General features: G+C 39.0%; 1 protein-coding gene across 1 annotated transcript in view; it reads left to right on the forward strand.

The window, feature by feature from the left end:
- The window catches only part of LOC122802299 (beta-arrestin-1), a 915,058-nt gene that overhangs the window by 652,505 nt on the left and 236,330 nt on the right, over positions 1-26,223 (forward strand). Inside the window, exon 9 of the mRNA XM_044071946.1 lies at positions 20,973-21,108. Coding sequence (XP_043927881.1) covers positions 20,973-21,108 — 136 coding nt within the window. The remainder of the gene's footprint in view (positions 1-20,972; positions 21,109-26,223) is intronic.

Here is a 26,223-nt window from a genome sequence, read left to right on the forward strand (position 1 = left end):
GGAAGACAATCATAGCAAAAGTTAGGAGGTGCTGCACCCAGCAGGATAAAAGCACTCTCATCAAACTAAACAAACAACTCAGAGGAGAAATAAAGCCTACCAAAGGCAAATCTGAGATAAATTTGTTCTTCCAGGCCAAGGACAACTACAAGGCATTCTTTAGCTATGTCTGCAACCTCAAAAGCAATATACAATTGTGTGCAGAGCACATTCTAAATGTACTGAATCAGAAGATATAGCTAACCTACTGGCCAACAAATTCAGCTCCAACTTTACCCCTCTCTCCCCCTCAAACTTACCTTAGGAAATACCATCAAATATATCTTCCCCCGTTACCACTAGGGAACAGGTCTTTAATGCTCTCGCTAAGGTCAAGAACACTGCATCAGTGGGCCTGGACAGTATCCCAGGATACCTTCTAAGTAGCATGAAACAGGACCTATAAGGCTTTCTGGAATTGCTGTTTAATTGTAGGCTCCAAGCAGGCTTTGTGCCTCACAAATGGAGAACAGCAACAGTCATCCCTCTCCATAAAGGTGGGCCTTCTACAGACCCTTTGTAATACAGACCCATAAGTCTTATTAGCCTCCTATACAAAGCTGTGGAAAGAATTATCATAGAAATGAATGATAATGACATAGGAAACCTCCAGACAATGGACCAAACACAGTTCAGTTTCATCAAGGACAAGTCATGCCTACTCATCCTAATGAACTTCTTTGAGTTCACCACAGCAGTGGATGAGGGCAAAACAGTTCACACTGACAACCCTGACTTAGCCAAAGTATTTGACACAATACCCCACTTGGGCATTGTTGACAAACTCAAGAGGTTAGGTATGAACCCATATGTCACCCCTGTGAATAGCCAGCTAGCTCACAGACAGGACCCAGGAAGTTAGAATTGGGGAGTTTTCCTATACAAAGAGCCCAGTCACAATGAAGTCCCTCAGGGATCAATCCTGGGACTGATCCTTTTTGGCATTTACTTCTCATCCAATTGGCTAAATTTGCAGATGATTGCAAATTAGAAACATTTATGGAATCCTCTACTGACACAAATATTCTGTAGGAAGGACTGACATAGACAAATAACTTGTATCAGAGCCATGGACTAAAACTAAATGCCAAGAAATGCATTGTAGTATCCTTTAGGAAGTCATCCACCCCTGATAGCTATCATATTGACAACACACCCCTAAGAGTTGACCCAGTAGACAGGGACTTGGGGGACACATAGATAGTAATCTAGCCTTTGATCATCATGTGTCTACAGTAGTGAGGAAATCATTCTATGTTGTGCAAGTTATAAACAAACATATGGCATCTAGGTCCAAGGGAGTACTTATTCCAGTTTATTCAGCCTTCATCAGACCTATCATTGAATACATTCCCCCCTTTGGTATTTACCTAACCAGGCATATCTAACAATTGGAATGTCACAGAGGTTCAACACTAAAAGAACACAAGGCATAAGTAACATGTCCTATGCAGACTGCCTCGAGGCCCTATTCCTGCATACTGTCTGCTGCAAGATGTTGAGGGGAGATCTATGCCAGGCATACAAGACATTGTCAGGACCCACCTGATGGAGCTCATGCATATCTGCAAAACAAACAATACCAGAATTACCTGTTCTAAAGACTTAAACCTCACTTGTGATATAAACTTGACCTGCTAGATGGACAGGTATGTATACCAGAGACTACCCCTTCTCTGGAACAGGCTCCCAATCCATTTGAAGTAGATTTCCTTCTTAACCCATTTCAAGTGTAACTTTGACAATTGGATGGGCAACAGGAAATTCATCTCTGGGTTGGCACCTATGTCTCTAATGGAGACAGGCAGTCTGTAAATGGTTCATCTTCCAGGCCCCTGCTTGTAAATGTTTCATCTGACAAACCCCAGCTTACACTTATCAAGGGTACCAGAACTTGTCAGATATTTGGAATGTATGATTAGACTTAAAAAGGCCTTTGTGGTTGTTAGCCTAGTAAATACCTACGATTTAGCCTAGTAAAGACCTATGATTCCATGAACCTATAAAGAGAGCTATAAGATGGTGATTAAGGATATTAGGAGAAGCAATGTCCCAGATGAGGGATGGCCTTAAAGGCTATTTGTTCTATGTTTTATAAAATGACAATCCTAAATAATCAACCGGGACTATATTACGAGATCGAAAAGCCCTTTATGTGAATGCCTAAACATCGACCCCTATACCGCGAACTGCGAAAATCCCGAACTCACTAAACCACGAAAAATAAAATATCGAACTATCATAGTCGGCCAACCCCACCACCCGCTACATAGTACCTACCCAAACAAAATAAATAAACCATATACATACACTAACCAAACCCTACCTCTAACCTAAAGTAAAGCACCAAAACCCTACTTTAACCCTACACTAAACCCCATATACACAACTAACTATGCACTATCCTTAACCCCTCCCTAACTCTAAGGTTCTTAACTTCTGCACACTTCCCCTACAGACATACACCCAAACAAAATAAATAATCCACATACATACATTTAACAAAACCCTACTTCCAACACTACACTAAATCTTACATATATTACCTATCTATGCATTTACCTTAACCCAAATCCTAACCTTAAAGTCCTATCTATCACACACTTACCTTATGGAGCTCTACCACAGACGGGCCAACCAAAACAAATCGACATTCAGGAATTTGCGGTTTTGGACGCTCAAGGTTCCTGTACTTCGCACAATATGGGTCAACATATTTGTATTCGTGTAAATGGGTTTTCGATCTCGTAATAGGAACCCTAATCAACCACGTATGCTATAAAAGACTGAATGTTTATTACAGTCATACTGACAAGCAAATTCTCTCAGGCTATCACCTTGCAGCCTAAGAATAGATAAAACTTGTTCCTTTCCATCATTATTAGGCTGCTCATCCCAGTGTTCTTCCTCTTCCACTGCACTCAAGGACTCAACAAATCTTACAGCTCTCAAAGAACTTACAGTCTACATTTCTTCAACATCACCTCTGGGTAATTATGGCAGTTATTTTAATTTCTCCATAGCCAAATGTGCATTAGTAAAAAGCTACACCCCGATATGGAGCTTTTGTAACTTTAGAGTTTAAATATATATATATATATATATATATATATATATATATATATATATATATGTGTGTCTGTGTCTGTGTGTGTGTGTGTGTGTGTGTGTGTGTGTGTGTGTGTGTGTGTGTGTGTGTGTGTGTGTGTGTGTGTGTGTGTGTGTGTATACAGAGAGTGAGAGATATATGTAGATTGACTGATTGACTCTGACTGGGTAGAAGCCCATTTTCAGCAGATGCCTAGGGGAAACTGCTCCATATTATTACAAAACATTTTAAGAACAATAATTTTACAATCTTCAAAAATAAAACAAAAACATCTGCAGTTAAAATAATTATAACAGACTAGACAAAATATGAAAACATTGGTTAAGAATCAATACAAGTTATCTATCAATTAATATTTAGTGAAATTGTACAGTTTGTAGACAAATTAAACGTAATTAGTCTAATACAAACAGGAAATGCATATGAAGTGAAGGAAAACAGGCTTATGGTATATTTAAAGAGAAAGTCGGGGAAGAGAATTTGATAGCAGTAAGGAAGTAAGTGAAGAAGGGAGAGTAAGGAGGTATAAGGAATAAAAAGGTACTTGTTTACATTTAGGGATGTAGTTTATCCTGGTTTTCAGCTACAACAGTGCCAGACATTAGCTAGGAAGTCTTTCAGAGTGGTTTTGAAAGATGGGAGGGAGGGTATAGACATGATGGATGTAGATAAGGAGTTCCAGGCCTTAGCAACCTTGTATGATTAGCAGATTTGTTAGATTTGCAGACAGGCAGGAGTTTTTGGTCACTGGATTGCAATGACCAACTGGAAACATAGTTGTGTAGAATGTTTTTTAGTGCTGGACAGACAGATGGATGCTGGATAATTTTATAGGTGGTAAGAAGCTGTGTATATATTAGTTGATGAGGCATTTCTAACCAGTTTATGCTTTTCAGTGCTATACTGTGGTGGGTTCTGAAAGGGGTATGTCCTGCAAATTTAGCAACTGTGTTATAGCATTGTTCCATTTTTGTGAAGCCTGGAGGTTAGTAAGGATGGAAGCACCATAAAAAATGAGTGGGGAAGAGATAAGTAGTGGCAAGTGTAGTTTTAGTTGAATAAGTGAGAAAGTTTTTGGCTTTGTAAAGCATCCCTTGTTTTTGATGAGTTTTTCTTATGCAATTTTGTATATGAAGGTTGAATGTAAGATTATCATCCACTATCACCCCCTAATAATTTACTGTGTGAATTGACTTCAGTGGTTGTATCATCCAGAGTGAGGACTTTAAATTTTGTTTTTTCATGAGAGAGGGATTTGAGAAAAAAATAGTACTTTGGTCTTTTTTGGATTGAGCATTAGTTGTGAGTTATGAAGCCATGTTTCTGTTGCTGTCAAAGCTTCAAGAGTAATTTTTTTAGAGGTGTACCATGTTGTCGGATGTGCAAATGAGAGTGGAATCATCTGCGTATTGTATTAGGGTGGTCTGTTATATGGAAGTACAGAGGGTGTTGGTGAAAATGTTAAAGATGAGGGGACCAAGGATAGAGTCTTGTGGTACACTGGAGGTAACTGGAAGGTAAGCATGAAGTGCCATTTTACTGACTGATATCTATTGGACAGGTGGGTTTTGAACCATAGAAGGGTGGGCTAAGAGAGAGCTAGTGAGAACATTTGAAGTAGAACTTTGATGTGACAAACTGTGTTGAAGGCTTTAGGCAAGTCTAGAAATAAGGAATACTAGTTTGCTATTACCTCCTTCTTTACTGACAGTATCTATATAAGTTAGAAGAGCAGTGTTAGTACTATAGGAAGGAGAGAAACAATGTTGTCTAGGGGATAGGAATTCTTCCTGCACTGAGATAGTCTAGAAATTGTTTTTGAATGCATTTTTCAAGTATTTTTGGTGAGGGAAGATAAGATTGCTATAGGTCTAAAGTTATTTTTGTTGAATTTCTTTCTTTGTGCAGAGTAATAATGTATGACTTTTTCTAGAGAGAGGGAATGTGGGATTCCTGGAATGACCTACTTTTAAGGATTAAGACAAGATAGGCAGTGCTACTACACCTGTCACCCCTGGGATTCCGGATACTGGCTAAGGCTCTTGATGCCCCTATAGTGCCTTTTTTAGGCAAGGTTCAAATGACAAATTCACCACCATAACAGGAACAGGCAAGCAAAAACTGAGAGTAATGCTACTCAGTGCTAGAAGTCTAAATCTCAAAATGCACTCCCTCAAGGCACTACTTAAAATGGAGAACATCAATATCTGTGCAGTGACTGAGACCTGGTTCAAGGCTCCAGAGAGCACCCCTGCATTACCAGACTATAACTCATACAACACTTTTCGGCCACCTAACCTGTACCGGAACACCAAAGGTGAAGGTGTGTCCATATTCATTAAGGATATACACACCTCCAGGCTAGTTGCTCAGCATAATGCATCCGAGGTTATCCAAGTGCAACTAACTCTGGGCAAAACTGCAATCCAAATTGTAGCTTGCTACAGATCCCCCACCATGCCCCAGGATTCCCATTCCTCTTTTCTTGATATACTGGAATATATTAGGGTTCAACAAAACACCCTAATAATGGGCGATTTCAACTACCCCACCATTAACTGGGAAAACTACTCGTGTACCAACTCCTTCACTCAACGCTTTCTGAAATTCATAAATTCCAATGCCCTGGATCAACTTATCCACACCCCCACCAGGGGCAACAATATCCTAGATCTAGTCATTACCAACATGAGTGACCGGTGTTCCACACCTGAAGTCAACTCCTCGTTGGTCAGATCCGACCATAAGCTAATCACCCTTGATACCCACATCCCACCCCCACCCTCATTAAGGAAATCATGCTAAAAAATTTCTCCAAAGCCAACTTCATGTTTCTTAAGACAGAAGTGGTGAACTTCATAACACCCATGCAGATGGACAATACAGTTTTAACTGCTGAATCCTACAAAGATGCACTCTAAAAGCACTTACATGAGTGCATGGATCGTGATATCCCAAACAGAACCAAGATGCTATCCTCCAAAAAAAGGAAGCCAATCTGGTGATCCCCTACCATAAACAAACTCTACAACAGAAGGAAAAAACTGTTGCAAAAGAGAGTAAAATCCCATGAGTGGAGGAGTTCCCTGGTCAGCCTCAGTAAGAAGCTGAGATCTCTTATAAGATCCTCCAAAGCTAGCTACGAAAACAAAATCCTCACTGATTCTAGGAACAACAACAAAGCATTCTATAGCCATGTCAAGAATCTCAATGGCAACACCCAGATCTGCTCTGAGTTACAGCACAACGGCATGAAAATTACAGAACAAACTGATATTGACAACACCCTGGCAGATAGGTTCAGTGGTAACTTTATCCCCCTCTCTCCCCCTAAAGGACCCATATCTATACAGAAAGAATGCAGAGTCCCTGTAATCACAACTACACAGGTAAAAGCTGCACTCTCTAAAGCCAAAAATACAGCATCCATGGGACCAGACAACATCCCAGGCTGCATTTTGCACGAACTTCAGAACGAACTGGCTCCCCACCTAAGCACCATGTTCAATCATAGTCTCACATCAGGCTTTGTGCCCACTGAATGGTGCACAGCAACAGTTATCCCACTCCACAAAGGGGGAGCCACCACTGATTCCGGGAACTATCACCCTATTAGCCTGATGAGCCTGGTCTGTAAGGCCATGGAATGTATCATCATGGAACTCATAAACAAAGACATTGGTAACCTCCAAACTCTGCACCCCATCCAGTTCTGGTTTGTGAAAGGCAGATCATGCCTCCTGAACCTGATCAACTTCTCTGAGGCAGTCACCAAAGCCGTAGACGAGGGTAAGGTGGTTCACACAGCCTATCTTGACCTCGCCAAGGCTTTCGACACCATCTCCTATTCTGGAATTATAGCTAAACTCACTAAACTAGGTATAAATCCCTATGTCACAAGATGGGTCGCCAATTGGCCACTGACAGAACCCACACTGTAAAAGTTGCAGACTCCAAATCTGACTTCAAACCAGTGACAAGTGGAGTACCATAGGGTTCAGTCCTGGGTCATCTCCTATTTGGTATCTACTTCTCTAAAGTACAGGCTAACACAGAAGTCCTTTGGCTAATGAAGATCGCAGATGACTGCAAACTAGGAGCCAGAGTTGAGTCCCCAAGTGATGTGGACATCCTATAGAAGGGCCTCACTGAGAGAGATGCCCGGTGTCAGAGCCATGGCCTCAAGCTCAATGCCAAAAAGTGCATTGTCATCCCCTTTGGTAAAAACTCTGTACCCATGAACTACCACATAGGTGGCAGTCTACTTAATGCCAAATGTGTGATAAAAGACCTGGGGACCCAGGTGGGCAGTAGTCTCTTCTTTGATAATCACATCGCCACAGTAGTCAGGAAATCCTTCTATGTGGCATACCTCATCACAAAAGGGTTCTCATCTAGGAAAAAAGAGGTCATTGTTCCCCTCTACTCGACACTCATTAGACCCATTATAGAGTACAACACCCCTTTTGGAATGTACCTCACAAGACGTCTGCAGCAGCTGGAAAGGCCATAGAGGTACCTCACAAAGAGGATTACTGGCCTCAAGAAGATGCCCCACACTGGCCGTCTCAAAAAACTCCAGCTTTACTCCATAGCATATCACCTACTCCAAGGTGATCTCTGCCTAACATATAAAGCTATGTTAAACCCAGAGCTGGTGGACATGTTACACCTAAAGAAATCCCAATCCCTCTGAGCTACATGCTCTAGGGACCTAAACCTTGTCACCACAATAAACAGGACATGCTGGAGGGATAGATTCCTGCCCCAGAGACTTCCCATACTCTGTAGCAAGCTACCCATCTATGTCAAGCAAAGTTCCTCATTAGCACTCTTCAAGAAAAATCTTGATAAATGGATGGGAAATAGGGAATACACCCCGGGGATCACTTCTGTGGCTCTGCTTAACAGGGGAACAGGAAAATAACTTTCTTGGGTGGCATAAGCCAGGGAACCTTGTTGGCTAGGCTTACTTAGGCCATTGGGCCGATAGCCTAGTACCTACCAATGAACCTATTGGCTGCTGTTTTTGGGTACTCCTTTTGGAAGGTCATCAGCTGACGAAGAGCAAGGTTTAAGTTTGTTTAAGAGTAGTTTTATATAGGATGTGGACACAAGTTTAAAGGTGAAAGTAATGATGATATGTGACTGTTATTCAGTGCTGGGATTAGATGTTAAAGAATCCTTGTTTAGAGATGCTATGCTATCTATAAAATAAGACTTTAACTGTATTGCAGTTTGGAGTGGTGAGCTCTCTGGAGAGGGGTCTGAGTTGAATTTTTGTCCGGGATGTAAGATTTCTTTAATGGTTGCGCAAATTTTTTTATGGTTGTGTTTAGTATTATTCTGAAAGTTATCATAGTATAGCTTTTTATCTTCATTTATTTGCTTTTTACTATGATTGCAAAGCATTAAGTTTTCAAAATATTGAGGTGTTTTATATTTTTGCCATTCTTTTCATGCTTTTTCACTATCCTGCATTAGCATTTTACTCTTCTTGGATAGCAAATTGCAGTATTTGTTTTCAGTTTCTTCCCTCTAGGAAGTGCAAGACTATTTAGGACATTTAGAAAAGTTGTATTGAATTCAATTACAGCATCATCCAAAGAGTGGATTTTTAGGAAGTTCCAGGTAATAGATGATAGTATAGTAATGAACATCTCTGGGTTAAACTCAGAAACGTTGTGTGTTCTTTTATAGATATGAGATGTGTGGATATATAGCTTGGGAGATGATCACTGACAGAGTCTGACAATTGGCCTATAGTGGAGTGTTTGCTAGAGTCTGATGCTAGGATCCAGTCTAATAGAAAAATTGAGTCTTGCTATAATGTGTGGGGCTATTAGTTGTGTGAAACCATTTAAGTTCATGCTAGATGTAGGGGACTTAGAGTTTATGTACAACCAACTGACATTCACATCATCTAGTAGTATTTTTTTCTTGTGGAATTGTTATGGATATACAATGTAGGATACCTTCCAGTATAGCTGTATTGTCAACAGGAGGGATGTAAAGGACAATAATGCATACTGGTTTATTTTGAGGAAAGCAATAAGAAGCTCTGCTGAACTGAGTTTTGGTATTGGTTTGCTGTAGAGTGATAGATAGATAGATAGATAGATAGATAGATAGATAGATAGATAGATAGATAGATGGAGACATAGCTATAGATGTAGATATAGATATAGATGTAGATATATATCTATTAGGTTGGGGATTGCTCCCATGTTGGGGATGCAGGGAGCCTGCTGTTATTTTTGTGAACTTGGGAGTGCTACTGTTTGGAGTTGTGCCTTCACTCACAAAGTTTTAGATGTTTCAGGCTCAGTTAATCCCTTGTTGATTAAATAAGACAAGATTATTCATAGTAAAGCTGTGTCACAAAGGTGTAGCTTAAGATTCAGTGTAAAAATTACATAGTAAGTGGCAATGTGCACAGTTTGTTCAATGCAAAGACTCCAACACCAGAAAAGCATAATGGCCAAAGCTAATCAGCATGTTGTACATACAACTAAGCTCATTATTGCATATAAATGAGGCCATCCATGCAAATGAATGAAAAGCAATGTGCAAATACATGTAGCCAAGATGGTGGACAGATGCAAAGGCATATAAAATGGGAGCACTGCACATCATTTTCCAAAAGTTTTAAATGAAGTGATTTGTGGAGCACATGGTGGGAGCCATGTTTGGTACAGCAGCAGCAATTTTACACCAGAATATGTTGTTAGCTGCCACTGGAGAAAGTGTTGGCAATGTTGCATGTTGATGTCTCCCATATCAATGAAGATGATATAGGCAGTGACTCATCTACCAACATCTCACAGATCAGCAAATAATTGTCCTTTGTCAGTGGACAGGGATGCACTAAGAGACTAGCTGAACTGTGCCACACATGAGTGGAATTGAGGATGTACATTCTTTGCCCGTTTCTGTGGATACAAAGGTATGTTTAGCACTGACCATACCAATTATAGGGATCTTCCACTGATTTACATGGGACACATTGGATATATTGCAAGCTTCTACCTTGTGAACACTTAACCAAGACTAAACCTCACTAGTTCCACAGAATCTGACTGAAAAGAAAGTGCTATATTCAGGAATGTAGGGATGCTGTATAAGTTTCTAAACCATATTTCAGAGACAATAGAAATTCTCATACCCTGTAAGATCAGGGGAGCTATAAATTTACAGATTGTCTTCTAAAGGCTCATGACTTTAAAGAGATACACCTAGACATTGTTTAACTCCTTAGATATCAGACTGAAATGTCTATCAGTTTTATTGTGCCTAAAAATGGTACTGGAAGTTGACAGATTTCCTGTTCAGAATGATTTCTCATTGGGTGAAATATGGGGACCATCTCCTGCATGATAGGCTGCTACACCATTAATCTGTCCCATGTAGACACACAACTAAATCCTTTTGACTGACAATATCCATAAAACTGATTATTGTGTTCACTTATCTTATCCTATATGTTAGTCACATTATGCTGCAGAAAGGTTCTCACATACAACATGATTGTTTCTTGATTCAAAGAGGTGAAGTAGATGACATGTCACTTTAAATCTTCTTTAGACTGGAAATCAAGGACACAGCTGCTATGATGGTTATGGTCATCTTCATCTCCCACGCATAAGGTACAAGGTTCAGTCCTGACATTTGGCCAATATCTGTGTAGAATTTGCATGTTTTTTTCTGCATCTCTTGGTGATATGGTTACATTGATTAATGTTGCCAAAAATGGGCAGGTACATTTGCCAGTGATAAGTAGGTTGAGAACTGGCCTACTTCGACCTATGCCAAGGACCCATGCTAATGGTGGGACAACTCTGTGTCTTACTATTAGCCACTGTGTGTGCCCACCATAAAGCCCAGTAGCCCTGAGTCAGTAATCTACTGACAAGCCATTGTCCAGTTGCCCATTTGTCCAGCTTGATTTAATTGAGATAGCTCTGCTGAGCAAAGACTGGACAGAAAAGCAATCAACCTTCTAAACAAGAACCAAGGAATGTTACACTCACTGTAGGTTCATTGACTCAACATGGATGTGGATTACATGATGGTAAGAAGGAGGCTGGCAAACTCTATATCCAAGAGACAAGATGGAAAGTCGATGCAGCAAATCCACTTGGCTTGGGATCCAAAGTCTACTACCCACGGGGAAGGACAGACTAGAAATAGTGTGGGAATTGTGGGGAGGTATGGGTTTCAGAAGATGGTGAGTGATGTCATCAGAATTAGTGATAGGCTCATGACAGTCAGACTGTAGGTAAAAATAGGGCAGTATTCATAATCTCAGCCAATGCACCATAGCAGAGCTGTGATAGTGTAGTGAGGACAAAAGTGTATTTAGGCAGCAGTTGCAGGACTTACTAGATGAAGCAGGACAACACTAGTTGGTTTTGATAATGGGGGACCTAAAGGGACATATAAGGATAGACAGAACAAGATATGAGTACTGCTTGGGTTCACATGGCTAGGCAAACAGAAAAAAAAGGAGAATTCATTTTAGACTGTCTGGCAAATATTTTGATGGTGGCCAAGCATCAGCAAGAGAGACAGGCACAAGATCACATACAAGAGTGGATAACATGTAGCTCAGGTAGATTTCCTCTTAATAAGAAAGGGTATTGGGATAGAATCAGCAATTGCGAAGTCATCGCCAGTGAAACAGTCAGCCCACAAAATAAACCACTGATCACCACATTCAGCTTCAAGCAAGGAAGAAGACCTGGAAGTTGACTGCAGAGAAAGCACAAGAGTTCATGGAAATAACCAAGACTTTAGCACTTCAAGAAGAAGAAGAAGAGGAAGTAGATGGAACTGAAGAAGAATGGCAGCACCTCAAAACAGCATGTGTGAGGATTGTAGAATAGAAATATAGCTGAGCCAAGTGTGTAAATAAGGTACATAGGAAAAGCTGGTGGTGGAAAGCAGGATTCCAGGAATTTATCAAAAGAAAGAAGGAGAGCAGGAAAAAGTGGGACATAGAAAAGATGGGCCAGGCTAAGAAGGAATACTTATTGGCTAACAAACAGGCTAAGAGATCAATTGCAATAGCAAGGAACAAGGCATGAGAGGCACTATGCCAGATTTTCGAAAGTGAATCTGTAGATGACACAAAAAGACTCTTATCAGGTTGCAAGGCAAAGACAGAAAGATAAAGAAGAAAATCATTAGACACCCTTCATGAGGAATGCCAGGAACAACCTGCTCAAGAGTCCTTAGGACATCAAAGGCAGAAGGAAGGAGTACTTCTAGCAGCTTCTGAGTGAAGAAAATCCCACAGAAGCTGTACTGTCCAGACTCAGTCTGTGATGAAAAAAGAAGAGGAGCCCTCACTTGGAAAAAGAAGAGCAGCACTAAGGAAAATGAAGGCAGGGAAAGTAGCAGGCTCAGATGAGGTCACAGCACATATGATAAAATGCTGAGTGAGTTAAGGGAGAAATGTCTCCAGAGGATACTTATATCAGTATGGAGAAAAAGGCATACCACGTGTGGCTGGAGAACAAGCATATTAGTGCCAATGTGTTCAAGAACAAAGGGAACATTCACAACTGTGGGCAGTATGATGGCATCAAACTCCTGTCACACTGTATGAAAGTTTTAGAGAAGACAATAGATAAATGAATATGCAGAGTAGTAGAAAGTAAGATAAGTGATAAGCAGTTTGGTTTCTGATCAAGATGCAGGACAACTGACTCAATATTTGCAGTGAAACAGTTGGGAAGAAGCTATAGATGAAGAAAGAGCCCAACTGGGGATTCATAGACTTGGAGAAGGCATTTGAGAAGCTCCCAAGAAAGCTGACTTCGGCAGACCTGTAGTGGTTCAATGTCCCAGAATTAGAACAGGCTATGTGCAAGGATCCAATGACAGAAGTGTGAACAGTATTTGAGCCCACATATGGAATTCTAGTGGGAATGGGTATGTATCAGGCTTCAGCTCTGAACCCATTACTGTTCATTCTGGTGAAAGACTACATTAGCAAACAAGATGGAACCAACAGATCATCAAAGTTGCAGAAGATGTGGCATTATAGGCAAACTCTGAAAAAGAACTTCAGCAAATGATAGGGGAATAGAATGCAAAACTGAAGGCACGTGGGATGATACTCTGTACATATAAGACAGCGGTAATAGCAAATGAGAGTAATCAGAAGCTGAAATTTGAGGTAGAAGGGAAAATAGTGGAACAGTTTAAGAGCTTCAAGTATCTGGAAGGGGTGGCTGAGGAGAAGGGAATTATGAATGAGGAGAAGAAAACTAGAATCAGAGGGGCTGCAACAAACTGGCACAAATTTTCAGGGGTATTGTGAGACAGAAAAATGTCAAAGAAGCTGAAACGTACAGTCCACAATACTACTGTATGGTACAAAAGCCTGGGCAGAGAAGGCAGAGCAGTTAAGAAATTTAAAATTGATGGAGATAAGGTGCTTGAAATGGGTAGGATTATGCACACTGTGGACAGATGAAGAAGCTAGGACATAAGAGCAGAAGCTAAAGTAGCTCCAATTACAGAAAAGGTCAGAGAAAACAAATAAGTAGTTCAGGCACATGTGCAGGAAAGCAGAAGACAATCTGGTAAAGAAGATTTGGAAAAGACAGGAAGAAGGCAAGAGGAAATGAGGACATCTAGCAAATATATGGAGGGACTGTGTGAGAAAAGAACTGCAACAGTCAGACATCACTGTCTAAGAAGGTATAAAAGTGGCATTGACTCAAGAGAGCTTGCAACTGTTGACATGACACCGCAACCCCATGTTGAAAATGGGAAAAGGTGGTGTATGGTGATGATGATGATGATGATGATAATAATGATGATTGGAAATCATGCTTGTAACTTGGTCTGTAATACAAACATTTTTTAATTGGCATTCACTCCCTAAGTAAATAATTGCTCAAGAAAACGTACATCGCTAATAGTGCTATATGCCTCTTAACACAGTGGTCGCAATATATGCTGGAAATTTCACTTATTAGGTTTAATGATTGTTTCTCATGGTTTTATAACATCTAAATAATGCAAGCTGTTAAGAACTAGCTATTGTGTGATGTTTGCTATCTTGTCCTGCAAATAGGAAAAGGTACTGTTATAGCATGCTGTTCATAAGAAGCTGCTGAACAATGTTTACCAGTTTGTCTTGCTAAACGGAGAGGGTTTATTGCTAAACATTTTCTATTGTCTTGCTGTATGGAAAAGAAACTGTTATAAGGTAAACACGCTGCAACAGTATAAGAGCGTTCAGACCATGCATTTAACAAGTGTGTTCATAAAGCTGATGTAATTGTACATATGTTAAATGTCACAGGGTATTGTTATAGTCTTAGTTGGTAAATGGTTTAGTCAGAACAATGCTACTTTGGATACTGTAAATATCCATTTAGTACAAATTAATGTGGTTCTGTTCAATGTTGTGCGTTATTGCAAACTAGAAAAACAGTGTGTGATAGAGAATATAGCAGTCTAATACATCTATACTTTCTCAGGTTCGCCCCACCTCAGCCCCAAACTGAACGGCATACTACGCATGAAAGATATGCCCTGCTGTCTCCCACACTGACAAGAAAATAAGCAGAACTGACCTGAGCAGATTACTCGTGGTCAGAATCTATTTTTATATACAGAGACCGGAAAGGTTAATATCTAAACAATTCCATCCGTTTGTGGCTGTTTTTAACCTATACTGGGTCCATAGCACACCTAGCTAACCCCCAGGATAAAAACAAGCTAACAATTGGCTTACCTACAATTGTTTAAATTAAGCTATTTGAGCTATTTTAACCATTAGGGTAAGACAAAACTATATACATTTTAAGTAGTCTTACCTGGAAAGATAAGGTAACCTCAGCTATCTCGTGGTTGGTTAAGCCCCGCTACGCTCCTCACCTGCCCCCAAATTCCACCCACCCCCACTATTCTACATTTGTACTCTAAAGACACCCCCCCTCTTTCAAAAGCAATCCCCATCACCTAAGCCACTAACTTGCCCCTCCCTAATTACATATCCCAATAATCCCACTAATTAAGTAGTTTAACAGCAGTAGCACACTGCTGTGCAACACTTCTATTATGCCAGTTAAACATTTCAAATTAGTTATAATTACCAGCCCTGCTGATAATTTTATATCTCTTTACCTTATATGAAAATATATCCCATCAAAGCTACCATTATCCGACACACCAAACTTTCACCCCAATAACACAAAATGAAGTAGACCACTTTACAATTCCCTTTAACACTAACTCCTTGAGCTCAAAATTCTACCAGCCTATCAGAAGCAGATATTTAAATCCCAAAACCAAGAATTACCTAAGACTTTTGTTAAAATTCCTGAAACTAACAACTAGTCTACAAAGCAACCTCACAAGAGATGGGGACATTCATCCAAACCCAGTCCCATCAACACAAGTCAATACTAACCCTAGTACTACTACTCTCACTACCACTCAAACATTAAGCAAACCCTCAAACTCACGTCTGGTTTGCCACCTAAATATCAGAAGCCTAACAACAAGGTTCAACATCTACACGCACTATTAGACACATATTACCAAGATATACTATGTCTTACAGAAACCTGGTTAAAACCATCTATCTCAGATAATCAAATTCTCCCACCAGGCTACAACATACCAAGGAAAGACCGCACCATCAGGAAGGGTGGAGGAGTAGCAATACTTCATAAAACTACATTGGATGTGACCTCATATTCCACACTAACACTCCATGTTAACAATGCTGACATCCTTATTTCAAAGCTCCAAGTCAATAAAAACAAAAGTGTGTATATATATATATATATATATATATATATATATATATATATATACACACACACATATATATATATATATATATATATATATATATATAGAGTATGTCTCTACATTCTCACAAGTAATAATACAGAAACCCTAGAAAACATTCTCTCTTGGCTTTCTGGTAACTTCCCGCAAGAAACCATTGTTCTAGAGGACATAAACATTGACTGCTATAATTGCTCCACAGAAACTCCAGTTACACAAGTAAATTTACATGGAATTACTCAAATCATATCCTCTCCAACTAGAATTAGCAAACCTAACAACAAGGAAAGTGTCCTAGATTGGATGCTTATTAACAGCCAACCCGTATAGGCAGGCATCCTACCTGAAGACATAAGTGACTATTTTCTTACTTATATTATCAGGTGTAAAACTGATATCCCTGTCAAACCCACCTACAAGACAATTAGGACCAACAAAAAATTCAACCCTACTAGTTTCCAAAATGAACTCAAGGCATGTAACTGGACCAAACTAAAACAACTTCCACTTGAAGAAGCTGTACTGAGTTTTAACACCAAATTTCTTACCATCCTCGATACCCATGCACCAATACACTCTATTAGACCCAAAACTAAAACTGTGTCATGGCTTTCTAGTGAAACCCAACAAATGATCTCACTTAGAAACAAGGCATGGGCAACCTGGCGTACCACTAAATCCCCCTTAGATCAACTTAAATATAAAGAAATTAGGAACAACACAAAAAGCTTGATAACCCTAGATTAAAAAAACTATTACTACCATTTACAACAGAAACATCAAAACAATCTTCAGAAATTTTGGGCAGGTATTAATAGACTTATTCACCCTGGACAATCCACTACTCCAACCCCTGCAGCTACTTACCAAAAGCCCTCAGAGGACATTGCTAATACCTTCAATAGTTTCTTTACAGAAACAATTCAATCACTAGCAAACCAACTAAATACCAGTAGTACATGTCCAAAAGCTACCATAACTAAGCCACTACCCCCCTTTAACTTTCAACCAGTCCCTACAACCCTAAAACAAATGGGGTAAAAAACGACTGATGAAAAATGAAAAACAAAGTATCCAACAACAAAGGTGAGACCCAGAACCAAGACTAAAACTAAAACTTGTTTAATGAAGTGCTTTTCGTTGTCGTATATATGGCAACTTCTTCAGATTAATACAAACAAAAAACCTTACAGGTTTATATAGCAGATACAAAAATCACATGATAGGTGATCAGCTGGTGTAACGTACGTAACGTACATCGCTGTAAAGCAACACATTCAAAAAATCCACCCACATGTTCATCTTACTGCCTAATTAAATTCAAGTCTCAAACATAGACTACTTTCGATCCACGTACGTCCCCCCTCTCTTTGAAACATCAGGTATAAACTGGTGAAAAAGAATAATATAAATAAAACCCATTAGGTTAATGTAAACATTTAAACATATAAAATCATGTTATATTGTATTCATGTTAAAAATTTAGAATGTTAACCTAAAGTGAAACCATTTAACATATTGATTACTTCACTACAAGTCCCATCATATATATAGGTGCAACTTCTTATCAAGTTTATATGAAAATGAGTACGTACATATGTGTAATCGGCAGCTGAACTCCCACCAACGGTTATAAACAGTTGTATGACAGTAGCTGTCCTATAATACTACAAAACTGTCCATAATAGTATAACTCCTAGTCTTATTGACTTGGACAATTGAATCTAACCACACACATTACATATAACAAAGCAAAAAATGTAAAAAGTATTGATGAAAAAATATTAAAGTCGTGTGTATGTGTCAAATAATATTCCCTACAACCCTAATCCGTACTCTTCTTAAGAAACTAAAACCAACCAGAATTGCAGCAGATAATATCCCAGCTGAGTATTTAAAAATAGCAGTGCATGCCATAGCATACCTAGTTTCTATACTAATCTATAGAACCATATCAGAAGCCCCTATCCCCTCCATTTGGAAGACATCCTATGTCATTCCACTCCACAAGGGAGGAAGCTCCACCGAATTTTCAAATTACAGGCCCATAGCTATCTTATCACCTCTGGCTAAAATTATGGAAAAGTGCATCCATAAACAACTCCTAAACCATTTCATTCAGAATAATCTTCTGGCCAACTCACAACATGGCTTCAGACCTTCCCGCAGTGCAACCACTGCTCTTCTCTCCTTCTGCAATGTTATTAATCAAAACTACAACACCAATAAGCTCACTTCTGCCCTCTTTCTTGAGCTTTCCAAAGCCTTCAGCATGGTCAGTCACCAATTACTCATACACACACTTGAAACTATCCCCCTAGAGGTCCAAACTATCCAATGGTTTAAAATCTTACCTGAGCGGCAGACAACAGACAGTCCTATGGCAGAATAAACTATCTGCACTTCTTCCCATCACCATTGGGGTCCCTCAGAGATCAATACTAGGACCACTATTATTTTCCATATTTATCAATGACCTCCATAAGGCCATTCCAACAGCCATCTGCATACAATATGCAGACAACTCTACTTTGATTTGCCCTGCTACCTCCCCCCTAAGTCTGCAGGCTCTTTCCCAAAATGTATTTAACACTGTAGAAAATTGGCTACACAATAGATGTCTCCTGCTAAACCCCAACAAAACAAAGCTTCTGTTTGCCCCCCAACTCATAAAACTCCCACCCCCACCTTGACTATAAAGTCTAACAATGGCACTGTCATAGTCCCAGAACCCTGCACCAAACTCTTAGGTGTAATTATTGACAATAACCTCAAGTTTGATATGCATATAAATCAAACCATCAAAAAAGTTAACAAAAAACTTGGCTCTCTATGCAAAATCAAACCTTTTCTCACTCCCACAGCTAAGACAGTTATTGCCCGGACACATCTACTTTCTATCCTCCTCTATGCATCCCCCCTCTTCACTAACCTAAGACAGTCCGAACTAAATAAACTCTCAACTTGCTTTAATCATATTGCTAGATTTGCCACTGGATCCACATATCGAACACACCACTGTCTGAATCTACAGACTCTAGATTGGCTTGAACTGCCTAACCAAATTCAGTTCAATCAGTTCATAGTAACCCATAAATTTTTATATCACCCAGAAAACACTCATGTACTGACAAACATTATCACCCCTTACAGTAACCTTAAAGTGCTGTGCTCATCCAGCAAAATTCTAGTTCAAACAATCAGTACCAACAACTCAGCTGGTGATGCCATCTGTGCTAACTCTGTTGGCAAAGCCTGGAACTCACTTCCTGCTGAACTTACTTCGATGCCTATTCTACCCCAATTCAAGAAAAGCCAAAACTAAAACAGTATCTAAAAATTAGATGGCTTTGCCATTGTGTTAATCCTGACTAACACATAATATAATCATGTTATAAGTAGGTCTTTTATTCAACTCTATGTTTTTCCAGTTTGAAGAAAGTAACACTCTATTTTTGTATAATACTGAAGAAAACAATATGTTTATCTGTAAAAATGATTTTCACTGTGTATATATGTTCAAAAAGTTTATTGTCATAATATGTATGCAACTGTTCTTAAAGTCATAAGTTGAGCTTTTCTCCCCGGGCCTCTGCTAAAAATGGACATGTATGCAGTCGGACTATCCCGGTCAACAAATGTAAAATAAATAAGTAAATTATTTGCTCCTATGTGACTTCTGGTATGGTTGGAAATCACCTCTGCCCTTTACCCTTTCCATATCTTTGACATGTCTTACCACAGGACAACAGGTTACATTTGTTCTTCCATGAGTTTGGTGCATACATTGCCTTTGTACATAATCTTTGAGTTACTTACAATGTTAGCTTTGCCAGTAGGAGCAGTCTATGCTGTTAACCATAGGGTTTTGCAGACTTCTCCAGAAGTTTTATTAACTGTTATTTGCATATATGGTGTCTGAGAAAGCTGCCTGAGTGATGCCTTGGTAAGATTGTGTTAGACAGTCTGTATTATTACAACAGCAACTTGCTGTGGCCTGGTAGGAGTCTTTTAACAACCCTTTGTGTAAGTTTGTGGAGTAAGTAGTTGCTTACTGCTATCAGGATATGCTGAGTTTCTCCTTGAGCAGTGCAGTCTGTTTGCACTTCTTAAATAATGTTCACTGCTGACAAATGAGTAATATATTTCTGAAATAATATGGCAGCTGTTCCAACTGCCCTATTAATCAGACTGGAGAAGGTGAGCTCTTATACTGTCCTGTGTCCAGAGGTGAACAGTCTGTATATGTGGAATCAGTTTACCATCTTGCTCAGCAGTCTGCTACCACGTGTTGTAGAATTAAAAAAATGTAACTTCTTCAGGGTAATCTTTAGCAAAAGCAGGCTCCTTCTGAACTGCAGTAGCAAAGTACTATTTATATAAAAAATGTGCTACTTCATGCTCTTCAGCAATTATCAACCAGTCATACAATGCAGAGTCCGTATGTTGCATTTATTTGTATTCTTGGAAGTTCCATTCATAAATCTGCATTCTTAATTTTTGCTTTTACGTTTTCCTTCTGAAGTTCTGATTTATTTTCAATGCTTCTTAATAGCTATTAAATGTTTATGACCATCTGAGAGCATTTTAACATGAACAATAGCAGATTTCAAGACTGGTTAACAATCCACAAGGCACTTATTGCAAGTTTGCTTCTAGATTTTCCTATGGAAGCACATGTTGAACTTCTTTCCATCTTGTTTAAGGAGAGGAGGGCACTTGCTTGTGGGAAGAAGGTCCTTAGCTCCTTCCCTGTTGAAGAACAGTAAAGCTTTACTGAATGGCATAGATTCAAAAGTAAATCTAACTGCTTTTCAAAGTTTCACGGGCAATGCCTTATATGGATGCTAAGAAGGAAAGGCAGAAATAGAATGATCATTTAGATGTCTATATGGCCAATATATGAATAAGAATCAGTGCAATACACTGCATGAATGATGTTAACTGCTAATTTAATTAGCTTTTTAATTCTTTTTTTTTTTTTTTTTTATTTATGTTAATCAAGAAATTCAGTCCGACTTGTCATTCGAAAAGTACAGTATGCTCCGGAGAAACCTGGACCACAACCCATGGCAGAGACAACTCGTCAGTTCCTCATGTCTGACAAGCCTCTACATCTGGAGGCATCTTTGGACAAAGAGGTAAGGTGCAATAAATGTTTTCAAATATTATTATAAATGTGTATTAGTTCAACAACTGAGAAAAATAGTAATGTATTTCAGGCATTGATTTGGCTATAGGCATAACATTTTACAAACTCTGTACCAACAATGGTGTAAAAAAAGAAAAACCAGCAAGCAATTCTTAACCATTCTAATGAGTTGTAGCTCACACATGGTATGGTGAACAAGAATGTTGTCACCAACATAATATGACAGACCATGAAGTCATACACAGAATTTATTTTTGTATCCATTTATTCAATTAGGTTTTAGGCATTTCAATATGTTGACTATAATTGATCCTGTTTGTATACAGACAGAAAGAACATATATTCCATAATATAAGTAAAAATATACTTAATGTATGCATGATAAGAATCTTCATAAGATAGTATTGGCTAAATGGAAAACACAATATTTTATAAAATAGACTGTAAGCAGTAGTCAAGGTAATCAAAGCAATAAATAAATCTCCAAGTGTTAAATAAAAACAAATGATAACAACACAGGAGGCTCAGATGCAAAAGTTTACTAGTGTACACCAGGAGGCAAAAAACCATACAAGTACAGAGTTTTGTCTGACATGATGCAGGAAATGCACAATTTTATATAGTCTTACATTTAGGCTGTGCCCACCTTACTGACGTGGTTAGTCACAGGGCACCTACATCACTATGGTCTACAATATTCTATTCATAAGAAAAAGCTGATGTTATACATTTTAAAAGTTTTCCCATGGGAATAATACAGCCTTGCAAAGCACCTGGTTCATTATAATGTCTTTCTGTAAATGTTACTCTTCCAAGGTCTCAGGCTAGCTCGAATACAATGGTCGGTTCACTCTGGCAATACACTTCTTTGTTCTTCTCGCAACTTTACTTTTAGCAGATGTGTCTTATCTCTGATACATTCACAAGGTCAATTATCTCAGAGGAAGGAATAAGAATATTCAATGCTTTATACATTCAATTTTCCTGACCCAGCAGATAATCATTAGTGAGAAACATAAGCTTGCTGGGATAGCTACTGCCAGGGTCAGAGTTCAAATACACTGCAGCTCCAAAGCTTCAAGCAACTACATGTAAAATCATTCTTATTGCCATACTGTAAATAGAATAAAATGCATTATATACTACTTGCTTTTAAACTAGCACTTTATACATGTTTAAATACATATTTTTCTAACATTTCCCTCCTTTTAATACTTTTTATTCTATTCAGAAACATAAACAATGTTATATCGTCTCCTAGCCTTTTCCTTTAAGGACTTTTAACTAGGCAAGTCATTTAATTTATATTTCGGAACAAGTTTCATCTGGAATCAATAGTTTCAATTCAATGTCTTGGTACAAAGTTTCAGTTACAGATATATCAACAAATCTTTAACTAATCTTTTCATACAGGGAATCCCGCAACAGACACATGCTCCTAATAGGAGCAGACCAACACAAATAGCAATCAAAACATTCATTAGGATAGAACCCCACCCACCAAACAGACTCTGGAAAAAGTTCGTCAGTGGGTTTGGGCCTGGTTCAGTCATGGCCGATACCTGCTGTATTACCTCTAGGTGATCATTAATCAAGAGCCATTCGATTTTGTAGCACAACAGTTCTCATTGCATTCAGTTCGTCAGTCACTAGTTCGAGAGCAGAAAAAGTTGCGTTACTCATTACTTCGAGAAGCTTCGACAGTTTTCTCAACTCCCAGATCGATTTGACTGCTCCATATGCTGGAAATATCCCAGCTCAGGATATAACACTGTCACTCAAGTCCATATGAGTCAATTTTTCTTTATCTTTCACGGAATGATGGTTCTTCCAACCAGCTTCGATTTTTCCCATTGGATTTACAGGTTTTCCGATAGGATCTTCAGGTTTTCGGGCTACATCTCTTACATTTCGTATCTTACCTAGAGGTAATTCTGCAGTATGCCTTATAGCTGGAACCAGATAACCCAAAAAACAACTGCCGGACCAATTCTCAGGTAGCCATTTGTATGCTTTTTTCCCACAAATAAAATAACAGTTTTCTACTTTGGTACTGATGCGGGTTAGCTCTGAATGAAACATTTTCTTGTCTATAACAGACAATTGTTTATGCAAGACAGGATTTCTCTGCACTTCACTTAATGTTGTTTTCATTAAGCTCAAATATGAATCATAATTTGTACTACAAATAGTGCTTTTATCTTTAGTTTTAATATAGCATTTATAAGATACAGTTATGTTACAGTTACTCCAACCCACTTGGAGTGTGTCATTTTTGAAAAAACATACAATTCCCCTCTGTGTAATAGGCAAATACAATGCAATTTTGTCCTGTGATTTTACAGAACCTGTATCAAAAAGTAAATTTTCCCAAGTCTCATTTATCCCCAAGGGGACAGCGGACATCAACAATCCTCCATATGCTGTTGGTATGGCAGTACAAACCCAGCAATTTGAAATGTTCATAGTCTCTACATATACACGCTTCATAGCTAGGTATGTGTTAAAGTTTGGATGCTAGTCTATAGATAGTTCATCACGTTTCTCTACTTTCACTTGTGTGGTTATATGTAGGAAGAACCACAACAAAAGGAAAGTCAACACAATCATAGTCAATAAATGCATGTTTAGCAAGATGATTAAACAATATCTTCGGGGTTGATCTGTGTTTTTACTCATTTTGCTCTTGGTCATCCTGCCTTTGTTGTGTGTCAGTCACAAAATGTTTATCAAGCTGAAAATTCTTTACCGGTTTACAGTGCGTCAGGTGGACCCAGGACGACCTCTCAGCAACTTTGACTGCAGTAGGCGTCGCCAACAGTACCTGGTACGGTCCTTCCCACTTTGGACTCGCCCAATTCTTCCTCTTCGTGACCTTCAACCAAACCCAGGACCCTGGGGTCAGCACTGCTTCCAATGGTCTGGTCTGTCTTTTATCTGAAATAGAGTTCAACTGCAAAACAGTTTTATTTGTTATTTTTTTCCTTCACATTTGTTTAGTTCTATGAAATCCATACAGATAGTATGGAACAGATATGGTGGTATAGGAAAACTCCCTTGCTTGGGTTTGAATGCTCCTTGTGCATGATGTTTATTACAGACATGGCATGCTGCACAAAATTTTTGTGTGAAGTTTGTGAATCTATATGTTTGGAATATTCGATTTACTAACTGTACCATCCCCCCTGTTGAGACATGGCACTGCCCATGGCTCAACAAAGCTGCATATCTAAATAAATTAGACGGCAATATTGTTTTTTTCTCTTTGGAGATATATAGTCCATTTTCGAGGATTGCACCTCGTTTCTCCCATTTTTGTTTCTCAGCTTTTGTAGTTAATGTCTGCATTGTTTTTAACATTTCTAAATCTAAAATCTCAGAGGGTTGTAATTCCTCGGTTAAAAGTAAAATTTCTGAGTCTGAGGCTGCTTGCTTTGCAGCTGCATCAGCTTTTGCATTTCCTTTTGAAATTGCATCCTGTTGTTTTGTATGAGCTAAACATTTACAAATAGCTACCTTAGTAGGTAACTGAATGGAATCTAACAAGTTCAAAATAAGTTGCGCATGATTAATCGGTTTGCCAGTAGATGTTATCATTCCCCTATTTTTCCATTGTTGTGCAAAAACATGCACTGTAGAGAAAGCATACTGACTGTCAGTATATATGTTCACACATTTATCTTTCGCTAGAGTACAAGCCCGTGTTAAGGCTATCAGTTCTGCTGCTTGTGCAGACAGGTTATGCTGTAAGGGGTGGGCTTCTAAAATCTCTGTATCTGTGACTACTGCATACCCTACTAGATTTTTCCCTGTAGGACCCTTTCTGCATGAACCGTCCACATAAAATGTCACCTCGGCATCATCCAAGGGCATATCAGTAAGGTCTTGTCTGGGCAAAGTTATTTGCTCAATTTCCTGCAGGCAACTGTGTGGTGTGCCATCCACAGGAGTTGGAAGTAACGTTGATGGATTTAATGTTGTACAACGTTCAATTACCATATGAGGTTGGCTCAGCAGTATGGTCATACATGAAAGATGTCTAGCAGGAGATAGATATGCTATTTTCTCTTGCAGTAAAATTATCGCAACTGCATGAGGCACTCTCAATGTGAGAGGGTGGAACAACACCACTGAGGCCGAAGCCTGTACTGCCATTGCAGCTGCGACTACTGCTTGCACACAGTGAGGCAATGATCGTGCCACTGGATCTAACTGTGATGAATAGTAAGCTATGGGGCGTTGCTTATCCCCATGCTGTTGCGTCAAAACTGACGTCATGTATCCCTGCTTACAATCTACGGTCTGAAAAAATTTTTTGTGGTAATTTGGAGGTACTAAAACTTGTGATGAAGCTATCAATTGTTTTAGTCTGCAGAAAGCTGCTTCTGCTTAAGGTGTCCATTGTAATACATCTTGTGCTGCCATTGGTGTTTTATATATTAAATCAGCCAGTGGAGCAGATTCTAAAGCATAGTTTGATATCCAGCTTCGACAAAAATTAGTCGTTCCCAAGAAGGACATCATTTCCTTCTTGGTTGCTGGTTTGGGTGCCTGTAAAATCGCTGTTTTTCTGTCTTCATCTAATATTCTACCTTCATTGGATATTACATATCCTAGGTATCTAACCTGTTTTTTCCAAAGTTGTAACTTACTTTTGTTTACTTTGTGTCCTTGTGCTGCTAAAAATTTCAATAATGCTATCGTATCTTCCCTGCATTGATGCTGGGTAGGGGCTGCTAGCAAGATGTCATCTACATAAAGTAGAATCTGACTACCTCCTGGTGGAGTAAACCCTGCCAGGTTGCTTGCCATTTCTTGTGCAAATATCGTTGGACTTTCACAATATCCCTGCGGTAGCCGAGTATAGGTATATCTTTTACCCTGAAATGTAAATGCAAACCAATACTGGCTATCAGGATGTATAGGTATTGAAAAGAAAGCATTGCTTATATCTACCACAGTAAAATATTTCTGTTGTGGTTTTAAATCATTCAACAAGGTGTGTGGGTCTGGCACCGCAGGTGCTCTGAGTATTATTGCATTATTTACAGCTTGTAAATCTTGTACCATCCGCCATTCCCCGTTTGCTTTTTTAACAGGAAAT

This window comes from Protopterus annectens, chromosome 5.part0, assembly GCF_019279795.1.
Source record: "Protopterus annectens isolate FY-2018-M chromosome 5.part0, PAN1.0, whole genome shotgun sequence".
In the NCBI taxonomy this organism is placed as follows: domain Eukaryota; kingdom Metazoa; phylum Chordata; order Ceratodontiformes; family Protopteridae; genus Protopterus; species Protopterus annectens.